Source organism: Egretta garzetta, unplaced genomic scaffold, assembly GCF_000687185.1.
Source record: "Egretta garzetta isolate BGI_Z169 unplaced genomic scaffold, ASM68718v1 scaffold297, whole genome shotgun sequence".
In the NCBI taxonomy this organism is placed as follows: Eukaryota; Metazoa; Chordata; class Aves; order Pelecaniformes; family Ardeidae; genus Egretta; species Egretta garzetta.
This window is the reverse complement of record NW_009260410.1, coordinates 4,761,372-4,789,263: the sequence shown is the minus strand read 5'-3', so window position 1 is coordinate 4,789,263 and position 27,892 is coordinate 4,761,372. Positions and strand designations below refer to the sequence as shown.

The window sequence follows — 27,892 nt, the reverse complement described above, 5'->3', positions numbered from 1 at the left end:
ATAAATTCAGCTGTCGTGTAACTTTTGGAGAAGAGACTTAGGGAAGGGTTTTCCAGGACAGGGTCATTGTCCCGAAGAGCTTGCCTGAGGGGATGGCTTGGTGTAGCCTCCCAACTAAGACCGTCTGGCTGCGCCTATGGAGGCTGAGGCTGTCGGGATTCTGTGTAGGACATCTGCTGCCTCTGTGTTTTGGGAAGGGCATCCCTTTGTTCCTCGGAGTGGCCAGACTCCCCCGTGCAAAACAATGGCCGTCCTGGCAGGGCCTGCAGGGAGTGGGGTTGGCGGCGCAGTCACAGAGTGCATAGGTGCAGCGCTCAACTTGTCTTGCCCGCAGTACCGATGTGCACGTCCATCTGTGTGCATGCGTGCTATTTGCTTTTTCGAGTAATTTAAACCTTTGCCATTTCAGATGATGCGATTAAGTCAATTGCTATGTATTTAATCAGGACCACTATCCTCGAGGACAAACGTAATGAAAGAAAAGCTAACTCGTCTTAAAATGTATGTTGGAGAGACTATTTAAAATACATCCAGATTAGAAATTACCACTGGAAAATGTAAAGGTCAGGTAAAATGGCTGAGACTGCAATTTTTGTGTTGAATCATGAGTTTCCCATATCCGGCTGTCCTATTGTTAATTGTGAATTAAGGCTGGCAACAAGCTGCCCATCCTTCCCTGGATGAATCATCACTTTGTCAAGCCCAGTGTCAAAAACAAGGCTTTCCCCAAAAGCGCACACTGTTAGGGAGTAGATGTAGTTCGACCCATCTGTTAAAGTCGAGTTCCGTGCTTGGTTGGTTTTTAACTTATTAAAGGTAACGACGTTCTTCTCTTCATGTGTTTTCACTTCCAGTTGTCCCAGGCCTCAGTACAAGAATGTCTTTAATTTAGTGCTTAATGCAACGTGCTGCCTCTGGCTCGATTCTGTGTAAAGGTGTAATAGTTGTAGCATTCCCGTTATTCCCAGAGTAGCATACAGTGGTCACAGTTCATGTTGGTGTTTACCAATGTGTAGCAATTACTGACGTGTGAGGTTACCACAAGTTGCCCCCTGGCCTTAGGAAAGATGTTTCTGAAAACACCTGCGTGATATTAGGTGGCGTATCTGATGGACATCTTAAAAACAACTGTCTCCGTACGGGCACCACAAACAGGTTGAGCGCTCCACAGGTGAAGGTGAAAGAACGTATGAACGCATCTTAGATCATAGAAACTTGCCTTTTTTTCTTTCCTTTTTCTGTAAGAGACCCAGTTAAATCACATCTGTGGGGAGGAACTCCATGAGGAAACGATGCCAGTTTAATTTAGCTATGTGTGTTAGCCCTTTCAAACGTGCAAGACTTGATGTAATTCCCTTTAGAAGACCAAATGTACATTGCAAGCCTACTAGTGCTTCTGGGGGAAGGGAAAATAGAAGTCTGGCAAACGAGAGGAGGAAGTGGGAGCGAGAAATAGGAAACATAAGCAAAGCCATTAATTTTTCCCACTGTGCGCTCTTAAGAAACTGCTGGCAATATACTGGAGATACTCTGCCTCATGGAAGTGTCATGGACTTGCTTCACATGATCTTCTGAGATCATCCGGTTTCTCTGAGCTCTGTGGGAACAGAAACTCTTCGTGTTGGAGTCTGATCTCATCTTCCTTCGGCAGCAGTAATAGCAGTGGCTTGGGAATCGGAGAGGAAGGTGAAGAAAGCGCAAGTGGGATGGTTTGGAGAACAGCTTAGTGCTTGTGCAGGCCAATCTGGACACTCTGCGTTTCCTCCTTTTGCTTGCCCTATGTGGTCAGAGCTGGGACAAATGCTAATGTACCGGCCCAAGTTAAGCGCTCTTTTGGTGTGCTGAGCTTATTTAGTGCAGCTCACGTGTCAGTCCACCCTATAAATCTTACCTTCTATTTCATTCATCCTTTTTATTGTGCTAATGAAGAACAAACCGAAATGGAAAACGGTGACTTGAGTGAACGTATGTGTCAAGCTTAGGGAATGTCAAGCTCGATGAAAGGCAAAAATAAAGGCTTCCCCCCACACAATAGCTATGTACTTAGTCTTTTAAATTCTCAGTGCCTTCTTTCTTTGAAGTGAAAGGTATCTAAGTAGTTTCTCCTGTTTGTTGGTGGACTACTGGCAAAAAATTTAGGAGAGCTGTAGTAGTGATGACCAGCTCTTGAGCCTGTAACCTGATCCACAGCTTTTTCTCTTCAACTGGGAAAGGAAGTAACAGCTCCTATTACACCCTTATGTAACCTCTCAATTCATATCTTCCAAAAAGAGGGAAACCAGAGCTTGATTTCTGATGTATAAACTAACATCAAGGCATGCTTTGTCATAAAGAAGCAGCAGAGAATAACATTAATCGTCTTTTGTTTTATAGTTCCTCGAATAAAAAAAAAAAAGGTAAAAGTAAAGATTTTTCTTCTGCGCTGATGTGATAGTGAAAGGGGTTGCAACTGTCATATGCTGTGAAGTAGCTGCTAAAGAGAATACTGGAACTGCAACAAGGGTCTTTTTGTGAATCTTTCCTGGTGGGTTTGAACATCAGTCTCAAAACATTCACCCTTTACAGTTGTGACCCGCTTTGCTTGTAGATTGTGAAAGCTTTGCTCTTTTGGTTTTTATGACTCCAGATTTTGGTGTCTGAACGGGGTGTGGAGACCTGGATCTCCTCTTTTTTTTGCTGTTGGACTTAAGCCCCATCTTTATGGGTGATGGGGGAAGAGAAAGGTGAGGTTCTGAAAACCTTTCCATGTGCTTTCACCTATGTAAAAACATATGAAAGAAGTATAGTAGGTGTTTCTCCCTTTGAATAGGAGAAGTACCTTTGCTCACTGAGCAAATAAAGGAAGTGTTTTCTGTAACGCTGTCTGGCATTCCCAGCTTCCATACCTCAGTAGGGACATTAACTGTTTTCCACACTTCCTCATCATTTTCATAGAATCATAGAATCATTAGGGTTGGAAAAGACCTCCAAGATCATCAAGTCCAACCACCAACCCAACACCACCATGCCTACTAAACCATGTCCCAAAGTGCCATGTCTATATGTTTTTTGAACACCTCCACGAATGGTGACTCCACCACCTCTCTGGGCAGTCTGTTCCAATGCTTGACCACTCTTTCAGTAAAGAAATTTTCCGTAATATCCAATCCAAGCCTCCCCTGGTGCAACTTGAGGCCATTTCCTCTCATCCTATTGCTTGTTACTTGGGAGAAGAGACCAACACCCACCTCATTACAGCCCCCTTTTTGTCTTTGGTCTCCTGCCAAGCTGTTTTTTCTCTAACCAAGTGGCCTCTACTTCTTTATTTACCTCTGGTGTCTGTCCCCCGTCCTCCCAAAGCCACTGATTGTTGCAATCATATCCTGTATCTGGGAGGTGGGTAACTGTGAAATGCGTGACTTTATCCTCAGGGACCAGCCTGGCCTGTGATGGGCTGCTCTGTCAGTAGAGCTGGAGTGTGCTTTTGTGGTATGCATGGCCATCTTCAGTGACTCCTGCCTTTCTTTATCCTTTGCTCTGTGTTTGAAGAAACTTGTAAAACCAAGCAGTTTATCTTGCTTTTTGCTTAGCTTTGTTTAAGTAACTGTAGAGTCTTTGGAATTGCCTGTGGACCTCAAGGTTTTAGACTAATGTATCATCCAGCCACAGGGCTAGAACCATTCAAATTGTCTTTTTGCATGTGAAGAGCTAAGGCATAGCTTTTGGACAAAACCATGCAGACACTTAAATCTTTTTCTCTCTCCCAACTCCTTGTTACTGGGAAATTTCCCATATGGTATCAGCAAGTAAACTTGTGTCCATTTCTTCATATATTTTTATTCCACTAGCAAAGTCACTGTGGTGATGAAAGTGTTTCAATGAGAGAGATACTGAAGTTTCAGAGATGAAGTAGACTTATGAAGTCCTCTTCTCAGATGCAAACTGGTTGGGGAATCATTCTGTGCAAGACAGTATAGCAGGAGTAATGGACCCCAGAGGCAAGAGCAGCGTCCTTTCTCTCCAGTGGAAAACATATGCACGTGCATGTACACACGCACATGCTAATGCTCAAGCCTTTGGGATGAAAGCAATCAAGAGGTGGCCTCTAGCCTAAGCAGCCAGACTTAACATTTCAGCAAACAAGCTGAAGGCCCAAGATAAGGAATCCAAATATCCAGAGTCCCAAGGAGTGAGGAAGAGAAACATTTACTGTCACAAAGATTTTGTCCTTTGCAGGGGGTGGGAAGTGAGTGTATCTTGGGCTTTAGGTAACTGCTTTGTCCTTGACTTTGTGCAATGCTGCCTCTGAATTGCTTTGGTGTGAGTGTACTAATTACGCTCATAAACTTTGCCTTGTTCTCCCTCTCTTGTAGGGGCAGCAGTCCTTACAAGGGTCTTATATTAGCAGAAATTCTTATGCTGTTGGGCAAGAGGACCATGAAAAGCAAAGATAGAGGGAAGAAAGAAAAGGCATGTAGGAAGGAGGAAAAGAGGAGATAATGATGAGGAATAGGTGCTGAGTAACAGAAGGGTTGGTGGGTACTGTACTGTCAGAATTGCTTGCTGTAGATTTCTTTATTTTCTAAATACAGGCAACAAGGAAAGACTCATTTTTCCTTACTGTCAGCAGAAAGCAGTTTTTAAAAGTCTGCGACCACAGCCTGGTCAGCATTGGTACAAGTTTCCTGGGCTCACAAATATGCTCTGTATGTGAGCTCTCTTGCTTTTCTCTCTCTGCTTCTTTTTCTGTAATTTTCCATCATTTTCATAGTTTGTGTGCTCTAAAGTGCTACTGGGGGTACTTTGAATTTGAAATTAGAATAATTTAAACTGGAGGACTTACTACAATGGAAATAAAACCACGTACAGAGCAGTCACATGCTGAAATGTTTTTTCTTTATGGAGTCTGTTCTTCCTCATGTCTACAAGAGCACGCTGGTGTTTGAATATCCTTTGTCTTTACAAAGACAAAGGATATTCAAACCTTGACCTTGAGGTAACCAGTTTTTGTGCACAACAGAGCACATTAAATGTCCTGATACTGTGCTTTAACTTTTCCACCGCCCTTTGAAAAACCCACACTTCACAAATGAAACAAGGAAACTACTGGATGTTGAATTCTGTATCTTGGGAAAGCACAATCAAAGGAAGTTGCACCTACTCTCTGTATTTTAATGCCTTTGTGTTAAAACAATTTGTAGGACAGTTAATGGTGTCATTTTAGATCAAAGAGGTATCCTTAAAGTCCTTATTGCGTAAGGACTCTTTGGATGGCACTGTAATGAGAAGTTAGTTCTGCCTTTAGGAGAGCTGCTGAAGGGAGTGGAGTTGGTATTAATCCTCTCCATTGTTCCTCTGCGGAAACAAATAAGCAGTGGCGATGCTGGCTGAGACATGAAGAGGTGCTATTTTTTCTGGGACGCTGGGGACCAGTTAGGTGTCCGCCAAGTAGCTTTGCTGTAGCTTCTTGTTCGAGGGTGGAGAAAAAGAGCTTTTTCTTGTGAGGCTCATGCTCATATGTGAAAGAAGGAACATCTGGGATGTCTAACTTGCGGCAGGGATGCCAGTTGCTCTCCCTTCTCATCAAGAGAGGCTTGGAGAAAGGTCAGAAGGAAGATGGGGTAGGGGTTGAGAGGCAGATTGTTTTGGGGAGTAGTTAAACCTACAAGCTAAACAAGTTAAACCTTACAGCTAAACCAGTGACCAGTTGGTTACTGAGTGTCTGGAGACCTTTCATAGTTTTTACCCGTGAGAGTAAGACTGTGACTGACAGAGCAAGTCGAGCTTAGTCTCATAGGGTAAGCTAGGGAAGTGCTGATTCCAGGCGAAACTTTCGAGTAGGAAAAACAGTAGTGAAGAGGGTGAAAATGAATCCTTCTCTCTTGGAAGGAATATTCCTGGTCATGGTGAGGAAGTATTGCTGCCACAATGTAGCAGGAGTCCTCTATACAGACTTGGTTAACCCTGCTCAGCAAAGATGGGTTCAAATAGGAGCAGGAGCGGAAGAGGGCTACTGGGATTGTCAGGGGGATGGAGAAGCTGCTGAGGGGAAGATGAGCAATCCTGGCTATGCTTTATTCATAATGAGGACTGTGAGAATATCCTCTCCAAATATTTTCCTGGGAGGAAGAAAACACATTTAAATTTAAAACCAAAACAAAAAAGCAAACACACACACACACATGCTCCCTCACACACCCATCAGCCCAAGCAAGAAGTGGATATTAGCTGACAGAGAATAAATTTAGGCTAGAAATTAGGCCTGCTGTAGGAACTCTCTCTCATGAAATGTTAGAAGGCTGAAAAACTGTGCTCTGGAGTAGCGCAGTGTAGTAGTCATGATTGTATGATACAGTGGTTTTGGCACTGGCCTGAAACATGCAGAACAGACAGAGCTACTACTGCCATTGTTCGGTTCACAGACTGTCAGGCTGCGGGAGTTAAAAGGGCTCTGGAGATTACCTTCAGTGATCAAAGAGCGCGAGGCTGTCTTAAAACAAAGTTCACTCCAGGAGAAATCCTGGAAAATCTTTTGGCAAGCAAGGGTAGAGCCGGAGCTCCTCGTAAGAGATGTCTGCCACAGGGGAAGCTTGCATGTCTCCCATGTGAACAGATCTTTTTGCTTCCTAAAACTGCCAGATGATAGTTCTCGCCGAAACAAAGCAAGGGAAAGCTCAGTACCTGTGGGTATATGTTGAGTTCCCTGCTGTGAGACCGGCTGTTTTCCTCCTGTGGAAGGGAGGTGCTTTCTGTTGATGTTTTAGGAAGGTGGCCCTCTCTAAATCTGCAAAGTGTTACATTTCGTTTGGAAATGCCTTTGTTTATCATGCTAGATGTTATTAAAAACACTGTGTGCTGGCTTCTAACTTCATGGCTGTCTGGACAAGGGTGATTACTGTGTGTTGAAATGCAGCTTCTTGAACTGCCCCCAGTGTCCGAGATATTTCTTGGTAAGAGCCACACAGGAATAGCTGGAGGTACCTTGATTTAAAAATTGATGACTTTTATCCTGTGATTTCAGGTGTCTTACTGAAAATGACTGTTGAGAATGAAAATGGCAAAACTGTGAATATTGTTTAACACTTGAGACAAGCAAATACGTCTAACAGTACATGTAATGTGTCTAAGCTTCCTCTGCCCTTAAATTGATGCTTTTTTAGCTTGGGTTTAGGCAAATATTACTTCCTTTTCTTGCACCACTTGCATCTGATTTCTTTTTTATTTTCTTCCCCCCCTGCTTTTCATTAAAAACGGCAGTGTTTTGCTGAAGAGAAATTGATGTGCAGAATAGACAGTGATGGCAAGTTGTAGGGTGACCCCCTGCTCTGTTTTGTTACCTTGGCAGCTAGTCCTGGGAGAAATAGGACTAATCAAGTCTGACTTCCTGCAGGTTTTTCTCTTGTGGTGGATTGACTTGCAAAGAAGCAATAATTTCCATTTGAAGCTTTTCTGCAGCTAGGGAATCTTGTGAAATGCTTCTGCAATGGCTCAGTGGTACTTAACAAGGTGTTTGTTCTCCTTGCAGCCCACGTCTCTGATGGGATGCTTACTCTCAAAGCTCTCCTGCCTGCTTTTGCAAGTGTGTAGAAAATTCTGTTGTCCTTTACTCTTCAGTCCTTTGAATGAAATTCAACATTAGGCATGTATGGCAGAGTAGACACATAGGCCAAGACATGTACAGCTAGCATGATTCATCTTATTTTTTATAAAAAGACTATGTTAAAAACATTCCACTGGAATTCCACTCTGCCACTGGAAGATCTTTTGAACGCAAGCTCTGGTGTGGTAGCAAGCTACTGGTGTGTCACATACAGCAAACAAAGAAGATCCCCCAAAATAAATAAGTGCTACCTTGGTTTTCATGACCCTGTTCTGTAACACCTATGCAAACATAATCTTTGGATTGGGCAGGATCCCAACAAATTGGCAGAGAACTTGAAGTGGTAGCTTGAAAGATGAAGATAATCAGTTTAAAAAGACACCCCCTACTTAGTGGACTTCAGATATCCAGTAGTAAAAGCGAATTTTTATGACTTTTTTTTTTTTTTTTTAAATGAGGGCATTCTCTTTGTGTTCATGTTCTGTACTGACAACATTTAAAAAATCATGTTGTCCAAAGAACACTGTTAATCTGAAATTTAGTCTTTGGTTTAGGGGAGGAAGGCAGGACCTTTGGCAACTTTTGGTTTTGCAGTCACATTTGCTCCTTATTTTGAAAAAGATTCAAGAGAATCTTAGCAAGGTATGTGCCAAAAAGAGACTCCTCTATTCCTGAATATTTTGTCCCTTTCTGTAGATGTGGACCTGGAATGATTATAAAACTCCGTGGTTAGACAATGTCTAAGAAAAGCCTAAATGTAAGAAACCACCATGGATCCTGTTTCTGCTGAAGTCAGTGGGAACTTAACCAGAATTTTGGACTGCAAACAGCCTTGTTAGTGAAGACCTATTTCCAGATGCATTATGCATTGAAAATGCCCAAGGTGTTCTCCCTGTCAAACAGAAGTAATAAAAATCAAAAAAAAAAAAAGAAAAAAAATTAGGTTCTGGAATAACTGTTTATGGAAAAGACTACTGCACACCTATAATCTTGGAAACCTGTCAATTCAATCCAAAATATAAAGAAACCTTCGCAAGGTAAAAATGGAGCACCAAACATCATCTGATTATTTTAAGACTGTGTTTTAGCAGGTGCTAAAGAGGGATGCCTTAGCAATGTTGAAGGACCAAATGTTTTTCCCAAAACCTAGTGTGACTGTATGACTGACCCAGATGACTTAAAGCGAGGCTGCAAGGTGATTTAGGAAATAGATCAACCCCTGAGTGAAATTACTGGTGGCAGTTATTGTATTGGAGTTGCAAAAAAAATTATCAGAAGTAACTTGAAAGCCTGGCCTGCTGGGAGTATAATATAGAAATAGTAGAATAGATACACCCCATGGTCTCTTACAGCAAGTAATAGCCATGCTAGTGTTATTCAAACTAGTATGTAAAAGTAACAGAAAGTGGCCTTAGAGAAATGCAAACACAGCCCCTCACTCCTTCCTCCAGGCTCATGAATTAGTCTTTTATTAGGGAAGAGAAGGAGGGCAAAGCTGTATCTTCTGCATACATGGCTCAGGTTTTTTTGGTTTTGTGGTGAGGTACTGTGCACCTTTTACGTGATATGAGTGTGGTGCATAGTCTTGTGATGAAGGATACGAACAGAGACATGAATGAGGCATCTCTCTCATTTTGGGGGGATTGATAATAACTAATTAATGCTTAATGTGGATTGTAAACAAGCTGATGTAAAAAATAAAAACCCACCCCAAACCCCCAACAAAATAGAAAACCCCAACAAACGTTGAAGAACTCCAGCAGCAACAACCTATCTCTCCCCTCTGTGTTTATAAAGGACCCGAGTCCTGTTAGCGAAGAAAGTTTCAGCCACTGTTTATGTCAGTAGGAGATAATGTCCCAGCGAACACTTTGTACACTTCCTAATGAACTCATAATTATTACACTGTCAGTTTTTCTAAACTGCAGTTTAGCCTCCATTCTTAAACTACTAAAAGATGATATTGCTTCACGTGGTTGCAGCTGTTTGTTCAGCAGTACTTTAAGTGGCCTGCTTCTTTCTTGAAAATTGCCCAATCTTTAGCATTTGGTAGCAGGAGCCAGTGGAGCATTCGTTCCTCCTATGGAATTCTGCTGGGCAAATCTTCTGTCATCTAAATTGCAGTCACTGGCGTGCGCAACTGTCCTAATCTGATGTTGCTAAAGAGCCATTCCCATTTAGCTGATGGTGAATGCCAACATTCCTGCAGTCCCAATACAAATATACGCCGTAATGCCACATTTTACTTTTGTAATTTGTTTGTTGTTAACCACTCAAGGAATCTGGTACACTCACGTAATGTTCAATGCCTACAGAAAATAAAGAGATGTTGCACAAGGCTTTCAAATAATAGCTCTTGCTTGGTAGGTAGGATGTGAGAAACATTAGCTAATTCAAAAGCTCCAACTTACAAGCTTTTTCAGTTTGGAGAACACTGATTTGTTCAGTAGGACTGTGGGAGGAAAAGGAATTCAGAAGATATTCAGACGTTGGCCAGACCAAAAGGAAAGATGGAGAATCAGAGGAAGCATTTCAGTTCCTTAAGAGTGCTTTTACTGCTGTTGGTGATATCTATTAACATTCCTGCCTGTAATCTGTCTGTCAGGTTTCTCAAGTCCATTTTCTTGCAGGAAGAAACCGTGGGCTGCAACATTGCGCTATTTTGTGCATGCTCTTTTCTTCAGCACGTTGATGGTGACAGAGCAACATCTGCGAGCAGTCACAGCTGGGCAGGAGGGTGCAGGTTTTCCTAGCAGGCAGCATCCAGGCAGCAGGTGCCGTGTGCCCTGATCCCCCGCAGCATCCAGAGTCTAAAAAGTTAGAGGATCTGGAGGCAAAACAAATATTTTCTTTGGATAGTATCAATGTTTTCCTACATGCTGATGTCAGGAAATCTAGCTTTGAGTAAAGAGGGCACTACAATAGTTCTTCTGCAGAGCCTGCCTCAGCTTACCTGGTGAACCAGCACAAGGTGTTTCCAATGAACTTGCACCTTCTGGGCATCAGTCAGAGGCCAGGGATAACATGGGGTTTGTTGGGCAGCAGAAAAGGATGAATTTAAATCCTGCCTCTTGCTAATTTGGTATTTACGCTTGTCAGGAGTAGTACAAGATGGCTGTAGTCCCTTTTGGTTTTGTTTTTTTTCAGGTAATGACACCATGTCCCTAGCCTCTTGGCTTTTTTTTTTTTTTTTTTTTTTTTGCAGCAGTGGCGTGTAAGTGTCCCTGGTCTGTGTGGGCTGATTGCTCTCTGACAGAGAATAAAGGGAACGAGTGGGAAAGCATGACTACTGCCTGAGAGGAGCTTGGGATCAGACCTGGAACATGAAATCAGTTTGAATTCTGCTATTGAATTACTGATGTTGCAGTTTGTTCCTGTTAACTCTTATAAAAGAATAAGGTGGTTATTTTCTACAGTGACTTGGTGGTAGTGAAACCAGAGGCTTTTTTTTTTTTTTTTTTTTTTTTTTTAATAGTCAGAGCTTGAAGCATATGCAAGTACATCTATTGTGACAATTTTGATGGTAGGGAAATTGTCCTTTTCCTACAGTGTCATAAAAGAAGGAAAACAAGCCACCTCTGCAGCCAGTGATAATTCCAGTGCAGCAAATGCAAACGTGTGCTAAGGACTGCACATCTGTAGGAAGCTGCTGACAATTGTTGCTCTTTTACTGTACGAGGGTGATGTGGAAAACCCTGGACACTTCTGTAACATGCTGTATGCTAATAATGGGACATTGCTTCATTTCCCCCTTGGAGGATGTGTGAACTTAATTGTACAAGGCGTTTGGGGCTTTGCCTATTCTCTGTATCATCTTCTATTTATAGCTTTCATTAACTCTCGTTTCAGATTAGTTGATGATAGGACTGCTGTGACTGTGGAATAGTGTAATTTTTAATTTGCAATCCTTGCGGCCAAGAGGGACAAGAATGTTTTAGATTCAACTGACCTAGCTGGATGGCAATCCCAGGCATTGCAAGTAGTAGAAACAATAGTCTGTGTTTTAAAGGGCTACGTGTAACATGAGAGCATGTGAACAAAAGCATTTTACAGACGTAGCATGCCCAGCACTTCTCCCGAGCATGTTGTCCAACATAAAACAGATCAAGCTGCGAAGTATTACTGAATAATCCTTCTTATTTTTCTGAGAATGGAAACGTGTTGAAAGTGTTCTCGCTCCGTTGAATTAAGGCCTAGATATGAGGCCAAAGTGAGGAAGAACAGCTTTGACAGATGACTAGAGAAAAGGGAGATGTTCTGAAATGCTGCTGATGTTTGCTTTAAGGATAAGAAAGGCAAATGTGGGAGAAGACTCGAGTGGTAAGTGGGTGTGGGAGAGATCAGGGAATGTTTGAGGACAAATCTGATTTGCAGACTGCAAGCGTTAGAAGAATTTTGGGGTTTTTGCTGAGCTAATTTGTTGCTATATTAATAATTTGCAGGTGTAATCTTTATACAACACTTTTTTTCCTGATGTCAGCAGAATGAGATGTTGCAGTCACAAAAGCAGTATGTTAGGTAAATCAAGGGAATACCACTTACATTTTTAGGTTATTTTTTATTCAGTTTCCAGAATGAAATTACAGCACAGTTCAAATAGAGCCTCACAGCAGTACCTCCATCCACCTTCCCCCATTCAGCAATCTTCATTTGAAGATAACTAAAGGTGTCCTTGTTTTAAAAGACACAACCCATCCTGGTTCTTTCCTCTAACCTAATTTCCTGTTTGCGGGCGCTCTCTCACCAGCAGTATTTGATATTTTGAAACAGCTATATATATTGATCTATTAAATTCTTCTAGTGGATTAAACTCAATTGTAGATTTAATTAAATCTAATGTTTTAATGTATGCTTAAACATTGTTGGCTTTTCTTAACAGGGCTTTTTCCCCACTTCTTACCTCAGAAAGGAAACCAAATTATCCCACAATCTTGCCAGATTTTCCTTTGTCATTAGCTAAACCAGAGCAGGGGTTATGATTGGATTCCACCAAAGTGGGGGCTAACAACATTGGTATGGCAGTATACTCTTGAATCATACATCAGTGTGTGAGGTAATCCTTAAAGATATTTTGCAAAGAATAAGCTATTGCGAATGATTTTGAGAATTCAGTGTTAAACAAGATGCCTAGGCGTATTGTGCAATTTTTTTTTTAATCACCTGTGTTTCTAAAATTTTCTAGCTCTCGAGTTAATGGAAATATTTTAACCATAGTATGATGTTAAATTGTGGGGAAAAAAACCAAGTTGAAAACTAACCTTTGACCATAAAATTGAACTTGTCAAGTATATTTTTAAACTAGTATTTGTATATGACTTTCTGATCCAGCTTTTAGCAGTAGATACGGTGTCTTTGTGCACATCCTCTGCAAAATGTGCCTCTGAGCTTGGGAATACATGAATGTTCTTGATGGGTTTGGCTGCTCTTGGTCTTGAAATTCCCAAGCAGTGATGCATGAAGTGTGGTAAGTGGTATGTAATTTCACAATGGTAGATGAGGTATACTACTTAGAACTTAAATTTTAGGTTGAAATTGCCCATATTAGGATTTTTATGTTGGCTTTTTTTTTTTATTTTGGCTACAAACCCAATATTTAATAAGTTCCATACTTGAGAAGGACTTTTTTTCCTTTTTCTTCAGCCTTCAAAAATTATTTGAGCATTGGTTGATGTATGGGAAGTAATTAGGTCATTGAAACAAGACTGGTAGTTTAAAGAATTCACCTTAATGGGATGCAGAAGTTGAAGTGAATCTGAAAAGATTTTGTGAATATTTAAAATTTTTTGGTGGTTGAGAGGTGAACATTTAAGAATAAAAGTGTCTTTCTCTAAAAAAAATATTTGTCCAGTGTTTTTGTTTAAAATAAATCCTCTTTTGTTTGTTTAGCAGAGTTGACTCAGCTTTGGTTGGTTACCATAGTTCAGCACATTTCCATGTGAATTTCCAGTAATTCCCAGGCTTGGTTCAGGTTTTAGGGATCTTGTTGTATCACTTCTATTAGCTGCCTGTGGAGCTGTGCTTCTCTCGTTGAATTTGGAAAAACATCAAACACGACTTAGGTCTTGATCTAATATCCCTCAAATGTCACTCACTGCTCAAAAATCAAATAGCATGTAGTAACGCAGTGGCTGTGGACAGAAGCAAGAGATAAAAGGCTTCGCTTGGTTTACATTAGTTGGTAAATCTGATGGATAGCTACAATGGAAAGTTATTGCTGATTGTATGAGCTAATAGCTGTTCAAAGATGTTTTGAAAATCGAGAAAAAATATTTAGAATTAAAATATGCTGCAGTGATAGGGGGAGCAAGGACAGCCTGATGGCATTTCATAGCTGAAAGGTTACAGCTGACTCTCACCTGACTACAGGTGAAGTTCAACTCTTGTTTTGTGTAGCTGTCACTGTGCAGTAGTAGTTGGTTCTTGGTTTGTGTTGTCAGCAAAGTTGTTCTCTCACCTCTGGTTCCCCATTCGTGGGCTGCCAGTGCTAATACGTTCATTCTTTGGTCTTGTCATGAAAGCTGCAAGCAGTAACTGTGTGCCTGGAGTTCTTGAGGAGCTGGGTTAATCTTTCCTAGCATTTGGATTGGAAGGATAAATGGCTGGGACAATCAAATAGGTGTTGAGTTTTGGCCTGACCTTGACTTCTTTGTCTGAATTACTTTGTTTATCAGACTTGGTAACTTACTTTGATCCTGGTCCCTAGTTTAAGCTTGGCTTCTGCTTTTTGCCACTCCAGTTACATAGATGCAGAGTCTCCGCTTCCCAGCTGTATTGGTGCTGCCCAATGAAAATGCTCTCTTAAGCAATAAAATCACAAATAAATCTAAATAAGTCTGGTTAGGAGATGAAGTAATTTGGTAGCCTTATGTAACCAAGAGCAGTACTGTACTGCAATACAGGCACTCTAGAGTACAGGGTTCATGAATTTAGATAAAATATTGTGGGTTTTGTCTCTGCATGAGTTCACTTAGTTGGTTTCCATTTAAAAGTTGAAGGGGTTGGAGAAATGCAAGTAACGGTGAGAAAGAAATTCAGGTTAGGGAATTGACAAATTTAAATCCCAATTTGATACAGTGGAGATGTTGATGAAGCTTTTGATAAAACTTGGGTTTGCATACACTTGAACGCTGTTCAAGTTGTCCACAAAATCTGGATGTGGTGCCCACTAGAATCTTAATTCTTGTTTCTTGCAGTTTCATATTTAAAGTATAGTGAACCAGAAGGCATTGTTGACTGTTAGAAGTTAAATATTTGGAACTGTGTGGACTACCTGCATAGATAGAATGACTTTGAAAATGTTCATTGGAAAAATATTTTAAAGCAGTGTCATTCAATGGGTTTCTAACTTGTATTCCTTAAATAGTGTTACTGGATAACGCCTGTGAATAATTAGAATAATTTTGAGCTAACTTTGCTCTTTGTTTTTTTCTTGTTTCTTTCTTTGCAGGAGAAAATGGCCAAAATGGAGGTCAAGACGTCACTTTTGGACAACATGATAGGGGTGGGAGATATGGTTCTTTTAGAGCCACTTGATGAAGATTCATTCATCAATAATCTGAAAAAGCGCTATGATCACAATGAAGTATATGTGAGTATATGTTAACAAAGAACATCCTATGAGGAGCTGTTGTCATTCTTAAAATATGTGTTTATTTATAAGGATACACATAGACTGAAGGCCTGAACATAATCTATTGTATTAGGGATGTTTTAAACCTTCCTTGTGCTGTAGTTTTTCCTGTACTGCATTGTTTGCATTTGATCTTTTCCATGTGGGATATTTTTCCTTTTTCTTTTTCCCTGTTGCACAGCATGATGGACCTCTGATTTTTATAAAAAACAGTTCCAGAACTGATGATGACAATTACTTTGATGCTCTTGTTGTCAGAGGATGTTGCAGTTGTAAATAATTCACTTCCAGGGAAGGCACTTCCAGGATGTTGGAGCAGGTTGATGTAGAAAGAGTATATGCTCGGAGTATGCTGGGGCTAGCTTAAATGTTGCCTGCTATCTTTCATTTGCAAAAGAAGTTATGTTTATTAGAATGGTTGGATTTTAAACTAGAAACAATGAGTTTGGATATACGTGGAAGTAATCAAAATCTTCAGGTGTATTAATCTCTGAATGATGATCAATAGGAGAGATGTTGTGAAGTGACAGCTGAAACAGGCTGAGAATGAAGAGGCAAGTTGTGATTCCATTTAAGCCTTTCATTTCCTGCTTCATCTCTCTTTAGTCCATTTTTTGTTAAAATGTGCACAGTGTTGTACCTGCTGTACTGCTGAGGCTGTGTGAAATTGATTTGTAGAGACTTTCCAAGACTGCCAGTGAAAGATAAGTCTTTTAAGAGTAAAGCTGAAATATTTAAGCCAAAGTGTAGCTATGATCTGCAAGCAATTGTGTCTGCAGCTTATTACTATCCAATAGATGTGGTCTGTACTTAATTAAAACTTAATCCTCCTCTCCTTTTAATTTTTACTGTGACTATATTTTTTGTTCTTGCTAAGCATTTGAACCTTCATGATTTCATTATACTTTTTCCTTTCCATCCTCCAGTATGGGAGGATCTGTGTTATTTTTTTTGCTTCTTCTATCTCTTAGTTATAGTCTGTGCTTTTGTACCTCTGCTATTCATTGTCTGCCGCATCTTTCTTCTGGACTCATTTTCTTATTCAACTATGCCTGTTTCCTTTTCTGTAGGCATTTACTTGGCAATATACAGTTGCCCCTATCTGCTATTATATCACCTCCGCCTATTTGCTCCCGAAGTTTGGACTGACAATTTAACCAGAAAATTAAAGTAAGACAAGGACTCTCAGTATCCATTAAAACCTCGTTGGAGAAGAAACCAAAACGATCTGTATTTGTGGAAAGATTTCTTCCTGATACCTTTGAGAGTTACATTTCCAAAAACTTCTGTCTTAATTTTCCTTGCTCCTTGAAGATGTAGTCTGTTCCCTCTTAATAGCCCTTAGAAGTTGATACAGGCAGGTGGATATCAGACTCCTCTTTGCTGCTCTTTCATCCTGCTCCTGGCAAGTCCTCCATATTCAACAGCTGCAGTGGCTGCCTCTTCTGGGATTCAGAAGATTTTTTCAGTCAGTGGCCTGTGTAATTAACCTGTTTCACATCAGTTTTAGGGTTAACTCTATGTTCCTAATACCTACAGTAAAAGTGGGTGATACTGAATCATCTCATTCCACTTTACCTCAAGAAAACATGAAGGAGAAGAGAAGGAAAAGAAGCTATTTGCCTAGAGATTAAAGAAGATAGTACCACCTTGCACAATCTTTGGGTCATATTGAAAGTTCTATTTAAATAATTTTAAGGATAGAAACCTATTCTGTGAGGGTACCCTAGACTAAGCAAGTCTCTTAAAAAGGATTACTTGCTATAAATCGTACGGGGATGGAGTTCTCAAGGTTTGTTTTTTTTTTTTACTGTAAACTACTATGGATTGCAAAGTATTTAATTACGTGTTTCTACTTAATTTAGACTGGATAGCTTTTTCTTGAAAGAAATCAGTTTGAATGACAAATGGATGATCTGTTTTATTTTTTTCTGCTGTTACATGCTAGCTGACAGCCATGTTCAAACACACGGTTCCTTGAGACCATGACAGAGAAGCATATGTTTCCCCCAGTTTCTGATTCAGCTGGGCCTGGCACTGAGCTGCAATGTAATTAGCTGTATTATGTGCTTTGGCAGGTAATACAAGGTGTTACTTTTCTCTAGCAATATAGGATCCTTTGCCCTGCAGGTGGGAAAGCCTAATACTTAAACATGCTCTGTTGAGAAGTATGAACTGCTGCCAAAACCAAAGGATTTTTTTCCTTGGGTTTTTAAATTCTTTTAAAATTTTTTTTTTTTTATTTTTTTTATTTTGCTGAATCATTCCCTTATAGTTTGTTGTGCTATCATTTACCCTTTTTATCTCCAGGTTTGTTTGATCACGTGATTTTTTTTTTTTTTTTTTTTTGAGGTTTTACAGGTACTGGTTGTGAATCCACACTATGAAGGCAAAATGTTGCAGGTCTTTGCAAGTATAGAAACATTCAGTGATGGAAAGAATAGATGTTTATGTCTGTGCCACATGCTGCTAGCAAGTATACAAGTTACTTTGTGATGCTGCATGGTTTTATTTACCTAATCACTGGAGGAATAGTATCTTCTTGCTGTATCAGTTGAGTTCTGCTGCCCTGCAAATTTCATGCCACTGTTGTGTATTTCAGAAAACTTTTAAAACAGTAACAGTTGGAACCGTGCTCACGGTAACAACCACATGTTAATTTTCAAGTGCAAACTCTTCTCTCCCTTCTTATTGCCACCCACTCTCATCTCCCCAAACCTGACTCATGAAAGATACATTTCGCATTTCTGTTTTCAGGCTCAAGATGAGCACAATGAAACCTTTGTTACATTTGGAAGTAATGTTTGTTTTACCATGTAAAATGGGAAAACCAAATTGGACTGTTAAAGAGCTACTGTTGGTGCTTAAACAAAGACTGCAGATTTCTTCAGCTCTAACAAGCTACACAAGTTGACCTCCCAGGATCCTTTCAGAGTGCAATAGGAATGGATTTGTCCTTTCATGGCTCAGTTGAGGGGTTAAGTTCACCCCTCATGTCAGTGCTTCATTGTAGGCATTACCAAAAGTTGTGTCTAGGTTTAAAAAACTAAGTCAAACTGAAGCCACATGAACGGATTGAAATGCTTCTACAGGAATAAACCAGGGCTTACTCAACATCAGTTTCTCAGCAGTTTTCTGTAGACTTACGGCTGTGCTACATATGTTAGTTTTAAAACAGAGTTGCAGTTATAACCTTCAGAAGGGTTTGTTGTGAGGAATGAGACCTGTAACATTGATAGCTTTGAAAATGCTGTGAAGTTGGCCAGACGTTTCATAATCGTGTTAGCCACTCTTGATAGGTAAATGTGAGAGTCAGATCAAGCCATCAGTGAACAGTGCCAGATTTCTCCCTATAGCCAAAGATGACAGGATAAATGAGCTCATTCCACTGGAAGAGAACATAATTTTTGTCTTTTCCAGTTTTTTCACAGTAGTTATTTTTGACGCTGCATGTTTGATGTTGGAGATCCTAGTGCCAGCTCCATTTACCCCTTTGAAATTCTAGATCTTGTCCATAAGAGCTCCCCTTGCAAGAGCATTCAGAGTTGGATCCCCTGATGGTCCTCTTGTACCATCCTGGGCACGATCACTGTAACCCCTTCAAGAAAATTAGCTAAGTTTCATGCCGTGGTGCAAACAGGGCAGTAAGAATACTCCGAACAGTTAGAGAACAGACTACAGTTTACTTACCTGTTGCTCAATTTTATGTGTTTTTGATGGAAAGTTTAATGGACTTGGGTGTTAGGTTGCATACCAGCGTGCAAAGCTGGAGGCTGTGCCTGTAAAAAATAAGCATGAAGGCTGGTGGAGCTGGAGTTTGGCCAAATATCCTACTGAAGGCCATCAGATTCTGCAGTAATCTCATGCTGAGTGGCTTTGGGGGGAAGGGCTTACTGGGTAACATGCATGTGTTAATTGGAAATGGGAATCTTGGAGTTTAGTCATGTCTGGAAATGTCTGGGGTATGCCTGACCAAGAAAAATCTCATTAAAAAGCTGTTACTGTTTATTGTATTCTTTTTGCAACTATTAAACTTTTCATTGATAAAATTTGCATCACATTTTTGCAAAAGTTCTTTTCTGTAAATATCAGTAACAAAAGCCTGTGAGAGTTTTTCTTTAACTTTACAGAGTAAAATGTGGCTCATGAGCAATGCAGTTAGCAAGTAGAAAAAAACCCACAGTGTTGATCTTTTGAAGGTTCCAGGGAACAGTTTGTGCGCTTAAAATGTGTGACCTAGAGACCACATGGAAAACTTCAAATACATTCATAAAATTCAGTTTGTATGTCAGTGATGAATTTTTACTCATTCTGTTGAACTCCCTCCCTGAACTTTTCATTTTTATTTTTTTTTTAAAGTTGGCTGAAATATACTCAGCCAATCCAGCTCAGCAATTATTTTTCCTTTGTATTTTGGGATGCTGACAAATGGGAGGGGGACATTTACAGTGACTCACAAATGGCAGAGATTTGGGATAAACTGTAGTAAAAGTATCGGTCTGAAACTTCTTTTTGTACTGGGCTTGTTGTTTTGTGACGTGTGTGGAAGTGGCAAGGGAGGTGTGAGGAGTCTGGCATGGAGCGGTGCTGCGTAGGCCTTTACAGGCCAGATACCGCTTTATTCTGCTGCCCTGCACATTCTTCCTTGCAGTTTTCTTGTTTCTTGAAGTCTTCCCAAACTTGCAGAGGTCAACATTTTGTTCCTTACAACAAAATGTTTGTTTGCTTTTTGTTCTTACAACAAAACAGAATTTCTCTGATGTCAGCATTTAATTTGTACTTTCTGTGCGTGGAGTTTGTGGGCTGCTTTGGGCAAGAACAGTCTTATGGTACTGAGCACATGTTGTTTTATCACTGCAATATTAAATATTTGGCATTCCAGGGTAATAACTCAGTGTTAGCTGTTTGAGATAGCATCCTTGTGGCTGCCTTCTGGTGGCTTGGCTAGTGCGGTATGCTTGTTTCACAGACCGAGCTGCTTCCTGTGTATCTCTATTGTGTTGACATTTTAGGGGCAGCCTTTTTATTTCTGACTTGACTTTACTCCACTCTGTCTGGCTATATTATTGATTCACTCCTTTTTCAGCTGCCTTACAGTATTTAGGAATTTACAGAATTGCTGTCAAGGATAGCGGCTTTGTTCCTTCTGCATTCATACCTGGTATTCCAGCTGCTACATTTGGAAGAAGGGAGTGGAGGACAGAATTATGTGAACGAGACCAATTGTCTTGGTCTGCATTGGCCTTGTGTGACTCTGTTGTGAAGAACAGAGTTTTGTGGTATTGGGATATGTAAATGCAGCTTGCTGGGAAAATCTTCACCGTAATATGATTGAGTGATTGTTGAAGTTCAGTTTTATTCTCCATGTCACTACGTGATGTCAGCATATTCATGTTGGTCTTCAGTACGTTGCTTTTGAGGCCAGATGGAGTCTTTTGTTGGGTTTCGAAGAGGGTTGTTGTTCTCTGTGGTTTTGGGTATGTCCTAGCTGCGTGCATGCCTGTCGGTAGCAGGTCTGTGCCTTTGCTGCTCCTGCAGCAACACGCAGAAGAGTCTATCCCCCTGCCAGACCCCACCCTGCTCTCCTGTACCTCCATGTATTTACTTGCGTTTATCCAGCGAGTCCAACCTGGACTGCTGGTCTCCCTTTGGGAGCTTGAGGAGTGGCAGGTGTGGTGACTGAGTCATTTCTTAAAGGCAGGATGGTTTGAGAGCTGAAGCAGAGCAGCCGTCCATCTGCCCGTGGTGGGAGCCCAGGGGACCCGAGTTTCCTCAGATCTCCTTCTCTTCCTCCCTCGGGGGATGCCTGCGTCGGTTTGAGTGATCTTCCCAGCAGTGCCTCAATCGTTTCCTTCTTTGAGGGAAGCTACTGTGTTGTAGTAATAATATTGTCTCAGCTGCCACAGGCTAGGAGCTTGAAGCCTGCTGCTTCTCCTTCAGATGTGAAGAAGGGTTTGTGTGCCCAAGGCACATCTTTTCCTGTGATAGCTTGTGGTCTAAGTAGTAGTATTCTGCCTCCTGTAAATCTTGCTTTGCTTGTTATCTAGATAGAAGTCCTGTTGGTCCTCTGGCCCTTCGCATCAGCCCACTCTGGTAAAACAAACTTTGTGACTTGCCTGGAGTCAGGAGTAAAGATTTTTGCAGCCGGCAGGTTGGTTGCTTTTTACCTTAAAGTGCTTCCTGGGAGGAGATTTACTTATCTCACGGCAGTGCTTTGTTTCCTTTCCTTTTTGTACAGCTCCCACGATGCTGAACATAGTGTTTGAGGCACTTTTTTGTAGGGCCGTATGCAATATCTGCATAAAGGAGTAAGAAAACATTAATAAGGATGACAGACCTCCTTTTTTGTGTCTGATGTGACACTTTGAAAGAAGTGGAGGTGGTGTAGTAAATGCCTCCTGTAGGGCCCCAGGACTGTTACAGTGTTGGCTTTGCCCTGAAGTGCTGTGCACTTCTTCACTAAGGTGATGATAATGTTTTGGGCATTTACTAGTGGCTTCAGTGCATGTTATATGAAATAAAAACACAAAAGAAAGGTTAATGAAAGATTGGCGAATAACAGAAATAGAAGCAAAAGCGTCTGTGTACTGTAAAACCACGATTTTCACTCTGAAGAACCTAGGTTAGCCTGGGCTGCAGCATGGCAGGAGACTTCCACCACCACCATTACCCGCCTCCTCCCCATTTTATTCGTAAAGAAATACTAAAACATTTTGGAATGAGCGCTCTCGCTAATGTTTTCACCAATGGTTTCTTGGCACAGACACTATCCAATCTCCAGCTACTGTTTGCTTATGAAAACAAATCTTTATTTTTTCAAAAGCAAGCAAGCATTGATGTTCTGGGGTATTTAAATGCTTTCCTTAAAATTTCTCATGTCTGCTTTGAGTTGACTTCCTCATTGCTTACTTCACAGGTTTCATCCATAATTGCATCCTGCGTAGGAATTCTGTTTGTTTGTATAAAAACATCCCAATGTAGTCAGAGAGGCGGATGGCTGAGGTGATTAATCTGCTTCACTAGTAATAACATTGGAGTCTGTCATAACGATCATGAGGTTAGCAGCAATATTCACTGAGCAGTGGAGAGATTTCTGTGCCCTCAAGAAACTCAGAAGAGAAACCTGATCATCTGTGCAAATGCATCCCTTTAAGTACTTGCTTCACCTTGCTGTGTGGGAGTCTTCCTCTGGCAACTGCTCTGCTCTTACTTCGGGGCTCCGATCTAAACCAGGTTGCAATACAATTAAGGGCTTGATCCTGATCGGTGTGGGTTGCCTGTAGCTTGTTCAGGCTGCTTCTCTTTGCACCGTGACTTGGAGGATCAAACCTGTACTGAAGACTAATAATATTGCTAAAATAGCAGTGTTATCCTTTTTGACATAGGTGGTCTGTGTCATGATTGTTTGCTTCGGGAGGATATAGATGTGCTCTTCTGCCTTCGTGTTACCTGTTTGAGCTTTGTTTCTTGAGTCATTATATCAGCCATCAACATAGTTGGTACATGACCGTGATACATACTAATGCTGAATTTTGTCTACTTTAGCAATAAGATGGTTTTGCTTGAACTGTGGATACTGTTGTCTCAGTTTCTTCTTTTGCCTGATTTTTTTTTTTCCTTCCCAATTTCAGGAAGTCATCCTGTGCTCTTCTGTGTAGTTTTTTTCTGTTAAGTCTTTACTGTCCCTTCCAGGTTACACAAGGCTGCCTATCATGATTAATAACTGCATTAAGCTCATGTAATAGCTTACCAGGATTGTTGTTTTTGTTTTGTTTTTTTTTTTCTATTGCAACATACAGACTTTGTCCACTATATTTCTGGGGCAAAAATGCAATGTCAAGTGGTCTTGAGCAAGAGAGTTTTAATCATTATGGGGAATAGGCCATGTTTGTTCAGAAATCCAGTATTATATTTCTTCACTTTTACAAACATAATTTGAAAGGACTGCATCCAAACTACAGTGAAAAATATTCGGTAGGATCAAGGAGAAGGGGAGGTTTCTTCTGAGAGAGAGAGAGTAAAACCGAGAGTCTGGATTGTATTTTCAGTTTACTGCAGACTAGCCTTTGGAAAAGTAAATTTTTAGCATTGGCTCCCCTTCCAGTAAGGGAGGTGGAAACAGGCTTTCTTATCCATAGGATCTCACAGATTTTTGTGGCGTCTTTAGAGCTGATCAGGAGCTTTGGAGAGATACTATATTTGCTGGGAAATGCTAATGAGAGGTCTCAAAGCATAGAACTTTCTTTTGCTTGCTAAGGAGTACTGCACTACTCCAACCCTTACTGCATATGGGAAAATCCACACAGAAGCTCCTGTTTGAGGAAATCAGGCTTTGTTAGTTCCTGTTCTTTCCACTTGATTGTTGCTTTTTGGGATCTTGGGGTTGTGCCTGCATAGTTGCTTGCAGATGATACCTGAAGGCTCTGCTCATGCTCCGAGCTCACTGAGGCACAAGGCATTGGCTCAATGCAAAGTGCAGCTGCATGGCTTGGATTACAGGTAAAGTTTATTTTGTATGTGCTGTCATGAAACAGTCCAGGCAAGCCCTGGAGTATTACAGGATGAAATCCTAGTTTGTTTATGGGTTTTTTCAAATACTCAGCCCGTCCCTCTCCACCAAACAATACAAACATCTACATTGCGTTACACAGTAATACAGTGAATCAAGGCCCCAGAAATAGTAATAATGCTCTAAGGTGGTTTTGTTTTTAGCCTTGATGTTACTCTTTTCCTTATTCTTTTCAAACATAATGTCTTGCAGTTTCACAAGTGTTTCCAACCTGAAAAAACACAGTGGACTAGAAGCAGGGTGCATTTGGTTATTTTATTGTGGCCAGCCACAATGAAAAGCAAATTTGAGCACACAGCATGATTGTTCAAATAAGAGATGATAATTTTAATAAGGTACTGATCTAGTTGCTAGTGTTTATTAAAATGAGAAACTTCATTATGGAGCAACATTGCAGTGTTAAGTTTACCAGGTTCTGCTTGAGTTTGAGACAGTTCAGAAAACTGAGAACATGTAAGTACAGGCTTCCTCTGCGTCTGCCATCTCCTTGGCCTCAGCTATTCTGAGCATGCAGCGGTACACGTGCTTATGAGCTGGCAAAAGCCAGAATTGCAGTAGTTCAGGCAAAACCAACTGAAAATGAGTGTTACATTAGAAATATAATTTTGCACATGTCACATTAAAAAAACCCACAAAACCAAAACACAGCCCTTCCCCCTGCAAAGAAAACAGTGCTGCCCAGGCCTTGGTTCTGGATTTGTTCCAGTAAGATCTAGTCACACTTCTCTTTGATCTTACTTCAATGTCTCTCATTTCAATGAATTGTCTTAGTGGTGTGATCTGAAACTGTTCAAAATGATAGGAACCCAGTATACTCGAGCATTATCAATACTAAAGAAATGAGCATTACACAAATCTGGAATATTAAAATTGGTCTGCATAAATGGAAGAGTCAGTATCCACACAAGAGATCTTTTTTTACTAGAATGTATTTATTTTCTATTTTTATGCTCCAGTGTTTAAGTAAATAGGGCAACATTATTGAGTCCTGGGAGTTTAGCACAATTTGCAGGGTACATAAGCAATTCAACGTTTTACAGCAGGAGTGACTTGTGTGCAGCCACAGTTTTTCTGGACTGTCACGGGCTACCATGTGTAAGAAGCAGTGGGTTTGTTTTTAAAAGAGCAGCCAAAAGTAATGTAGAATACAATTCCAGAAGGCTTGCAGCAAATCTGTGTCGCTGCTTAATGCTTTTAAATTCTGCAGAAGATTGCTTTGCAGAGGATGCCACAGATCCAGAAAGAGCCCCAGCTCTGCAGCTCTGGTGGTGCAACTTCAACTGCTGTCGATAACATTCCCTGGCTTCTGCAACTGCAATCTTCTCTCTTCTGAGCCCTTGGGGTATTGCAAGACTAACTTTGCCTGGAGGAAGAATAGCTTTATTAATATACTCTATCCCAGGGTGTGAAATATTCTCCCGTAAGCTCTACTAGTGGTCTTCTAAAAGCTCCCTTTCCTGAGTTGGCCTGTACTGCTTCTTCCCTGTGTATCAGATTTCACTGCAGTGCTGTGCATCCTGGCTGCAGAGGTGTTTGGGGACCTTTCGCTGGGCTCTCTATAAGGTTTTTGCAACCTCTCAGCTGAAAAGGTCCACAGGAGTTTCAAGCAGTTTGCCAGTTTCTAGCAATAGCTTTCCCCAGCCCTTGGCTGGGAGGAGGCTGCTGCCTGTAGCTTTCTCCTGAGCAGTGGAAGCCTCGCATCATCTTGCTATTTCAGGCGTCTTCTTAAGTCATTCTTAAAGCTGCTTGGGTTAGAAAGGCACAGAAGGCCTTGCAAGGCGGATACAAGCTTGAAGTAGTAGTAACATCTTGCCCCAAGTGGTTATGTTTGCTTTCAGTCCTAGGGGCAGAAAATGAGGCATCAAAGTGTCTTTGGTGTTGCATCTCCAACAGTACTTAGAAGTGATGTGACAAATATTATTGGCTTTTCCAGTTAAGTTGTGATTTAGAATTTTCTTCCTACTTGGGGTCTTAAGCCCTTTACCAAACAGGAATGGGTGGTCTCCATTGTTTTGGTGGAGAACACAGAATGTGTTGGTGTTTGACCTGATGGAAATTTGAATGCTCTCTTCCACAGATGAAATGTTAGCATATTACTGTGTTGACGTGCTACATGACAGATACACTGATGAACGACGAGTGAGAGTCCTTTTGGTTTGAATTCTGGACAAACACACCAAGGAGGTAGAATTTGCCATTGTGAGCTATTGCAATAAATTAGAAATTTGGAGGAAGGAATATTACCAAGAGTCTCTAGTTAGCAAAACTTGAGGAGACAGCAGATCTTGTCCAAACTTGCATTACATGACTATGTCAAAGCCAAGAAAGAAATCAAATCTCCTGACGGCATTCTGCGTGCTCATCATCATGAGACCATTCCTCTGGAGTTTCATTTTTTGCCTTTAACAGGGAAAATGAAGGATTTCTTTAGTCCCTAGGGTGCCACGGTATGGTCTCCCGCTACTCTTGGGCGTTCTGCTTTCAGCACTGGAATGTTCCTGTGCTTGTGGCTTGCTCAAGGATTTAAGCCATTTATTTTGTTTGTTTATAATAGAGTTCTGGTGGGAAGGCAGATGTTATGTGGGAAAGCTATTTTCCAGATCTATTTATCCCCGCTATGTGGAATCTCACAGACCACCAGTAGCAAGTAGCTATTAGGCATCAGCTTTGAGATATTGGCATTTTCAGAAGAGGAAATGTATTAGTTCTTGTAAGCAGCTTTGCAGCAAAACCAATGATTTCTCAGCATGCTTTGGCTTGGTGTTTAAAATGGACATGAGTATGTCTTTGTTTCTATATAGTCATTTGACCTTTTGAAATATTGGTATTTTAAGAAACGGTCTGTATTTGTTCATGTGTGACAATAAGCAGCTGACTTGTATTCCCAAAATACATCATCTAAGCAATACTTAGCTATGAAGAGATGGTTCTAAATAAATCTCATTTGAATGCCTGTGTTCAAAATTAAAAATCAAAGTTTTCACTTTCACCCATCTTTCTTTACCTTGGCATCTCAGGGTACTTTGAGGAACTTAGCAATTAAATTGTATGCTATTATGGCAGTGGAATATCTGAAAAGGGCAAGTCTTCGAGTTCCAAAGAACTCCTGTTGCAAAACATAATCTTCAAGATCTGGCCTTAATCTCTCTTTCCAGCACTGATTTCACAACAGTCTGAATTCACAAGTTCTTAAGATTTGGGAGGAAACAAGTTAATTTATTAATGTTTTATCAGGAAAGAGTCCTAACTGGGGTTTCCTGCACTTGTGAAGACTAGAAAGCTTCTTACGCTTGGGTATCTGCTATTCTCACCAAGAATCTGTAGGCTTACAAATTGCCAAAGCCGCATGTGTTGAGAGAGCAAAGTAAACACTGTAGAAAGGCAATTTTTGCATTTTCTTCTTGTTCAAATAAAATTAGACAAAGATGGAAAACATCTTCCTCCTTAGCAGGAGGATGACCAGAAAACTAGAACATTTTTTCAATTTGAAGAAAATACATGTAAGCACACACTGCGGCATGTGTTTGAAAGAAGAAAAAATCTTAATTATTTTTGGATTTTCTCAACAGTCTGAATCTGATTGCCTTTGGGGGCGCTTCCCTCCCAGGTTGCGGTGGGAGGCAGATTGGAGTTCTCCTTCTGAGTTGCAGCCTGGCTGCTGAGATGCGAGGCACCTTCAGGCTTGCTCCCTGCATGGGCTCTTGGTGTGAAACCAGCCTGTTTCTGGGGTATTTCATAGAATCATAGAATCATAGAATGTTTTGGGTTGGAAGGGACCCCTAGAGGTCATCTAGTCTAACCCCCCTGCAGGAGCAGGGACACCGCTAACTAGATCAGGTTGCTCAGAGCCCCATCCAACCTGGCCTTGAATGCTTCCAGGGATGGGGCCTCCACTACCTCTCTGGGCAACCTGTTCCAGTGTTTCACCACCCTCATTGTAAAGAATTTCTTCCTTATATCTAGTCTAAACCTACCCTGGTTTAGTTTAAAACCATTACCCCTTGTCCTGACACAGCTGGCCCTACTAAAAAGATTTTCCCCGTCTTTCCTATAGGCCCCCTTTAGGTATTGAAAGGCCGCAATCAGGTCTCCCCGCAGCCTTCTCTTCTCCAGG

The 27,892-nt window shown here is 40.9% G+C and overlaps 1 protein-coding gene across 2 annotated transcripts in view; it reads left to right on the top strand.

The window, feature by feature from the left end:
* MYO1B (myosin IB) overlaps positions 1 to 27,892 on the top strand; it is a 194,520-nt gene that overhangs the window by 79,325 nt on the left and 87,303 nt on the right. For both annotated transcript variants that reach the window (XM_009643591.2, XM_035899045.1), the window contains exon 3: positions 15,027 to 15,167. In XM_009643591.2, the coding sequence (XP_009641886.2) occupies positions 15,027 to 15,167 (141 nt within the window). The remainder of the gene's footprint in view (positions 1 to 15,026; positions 15,168 to 27,892) is intronic.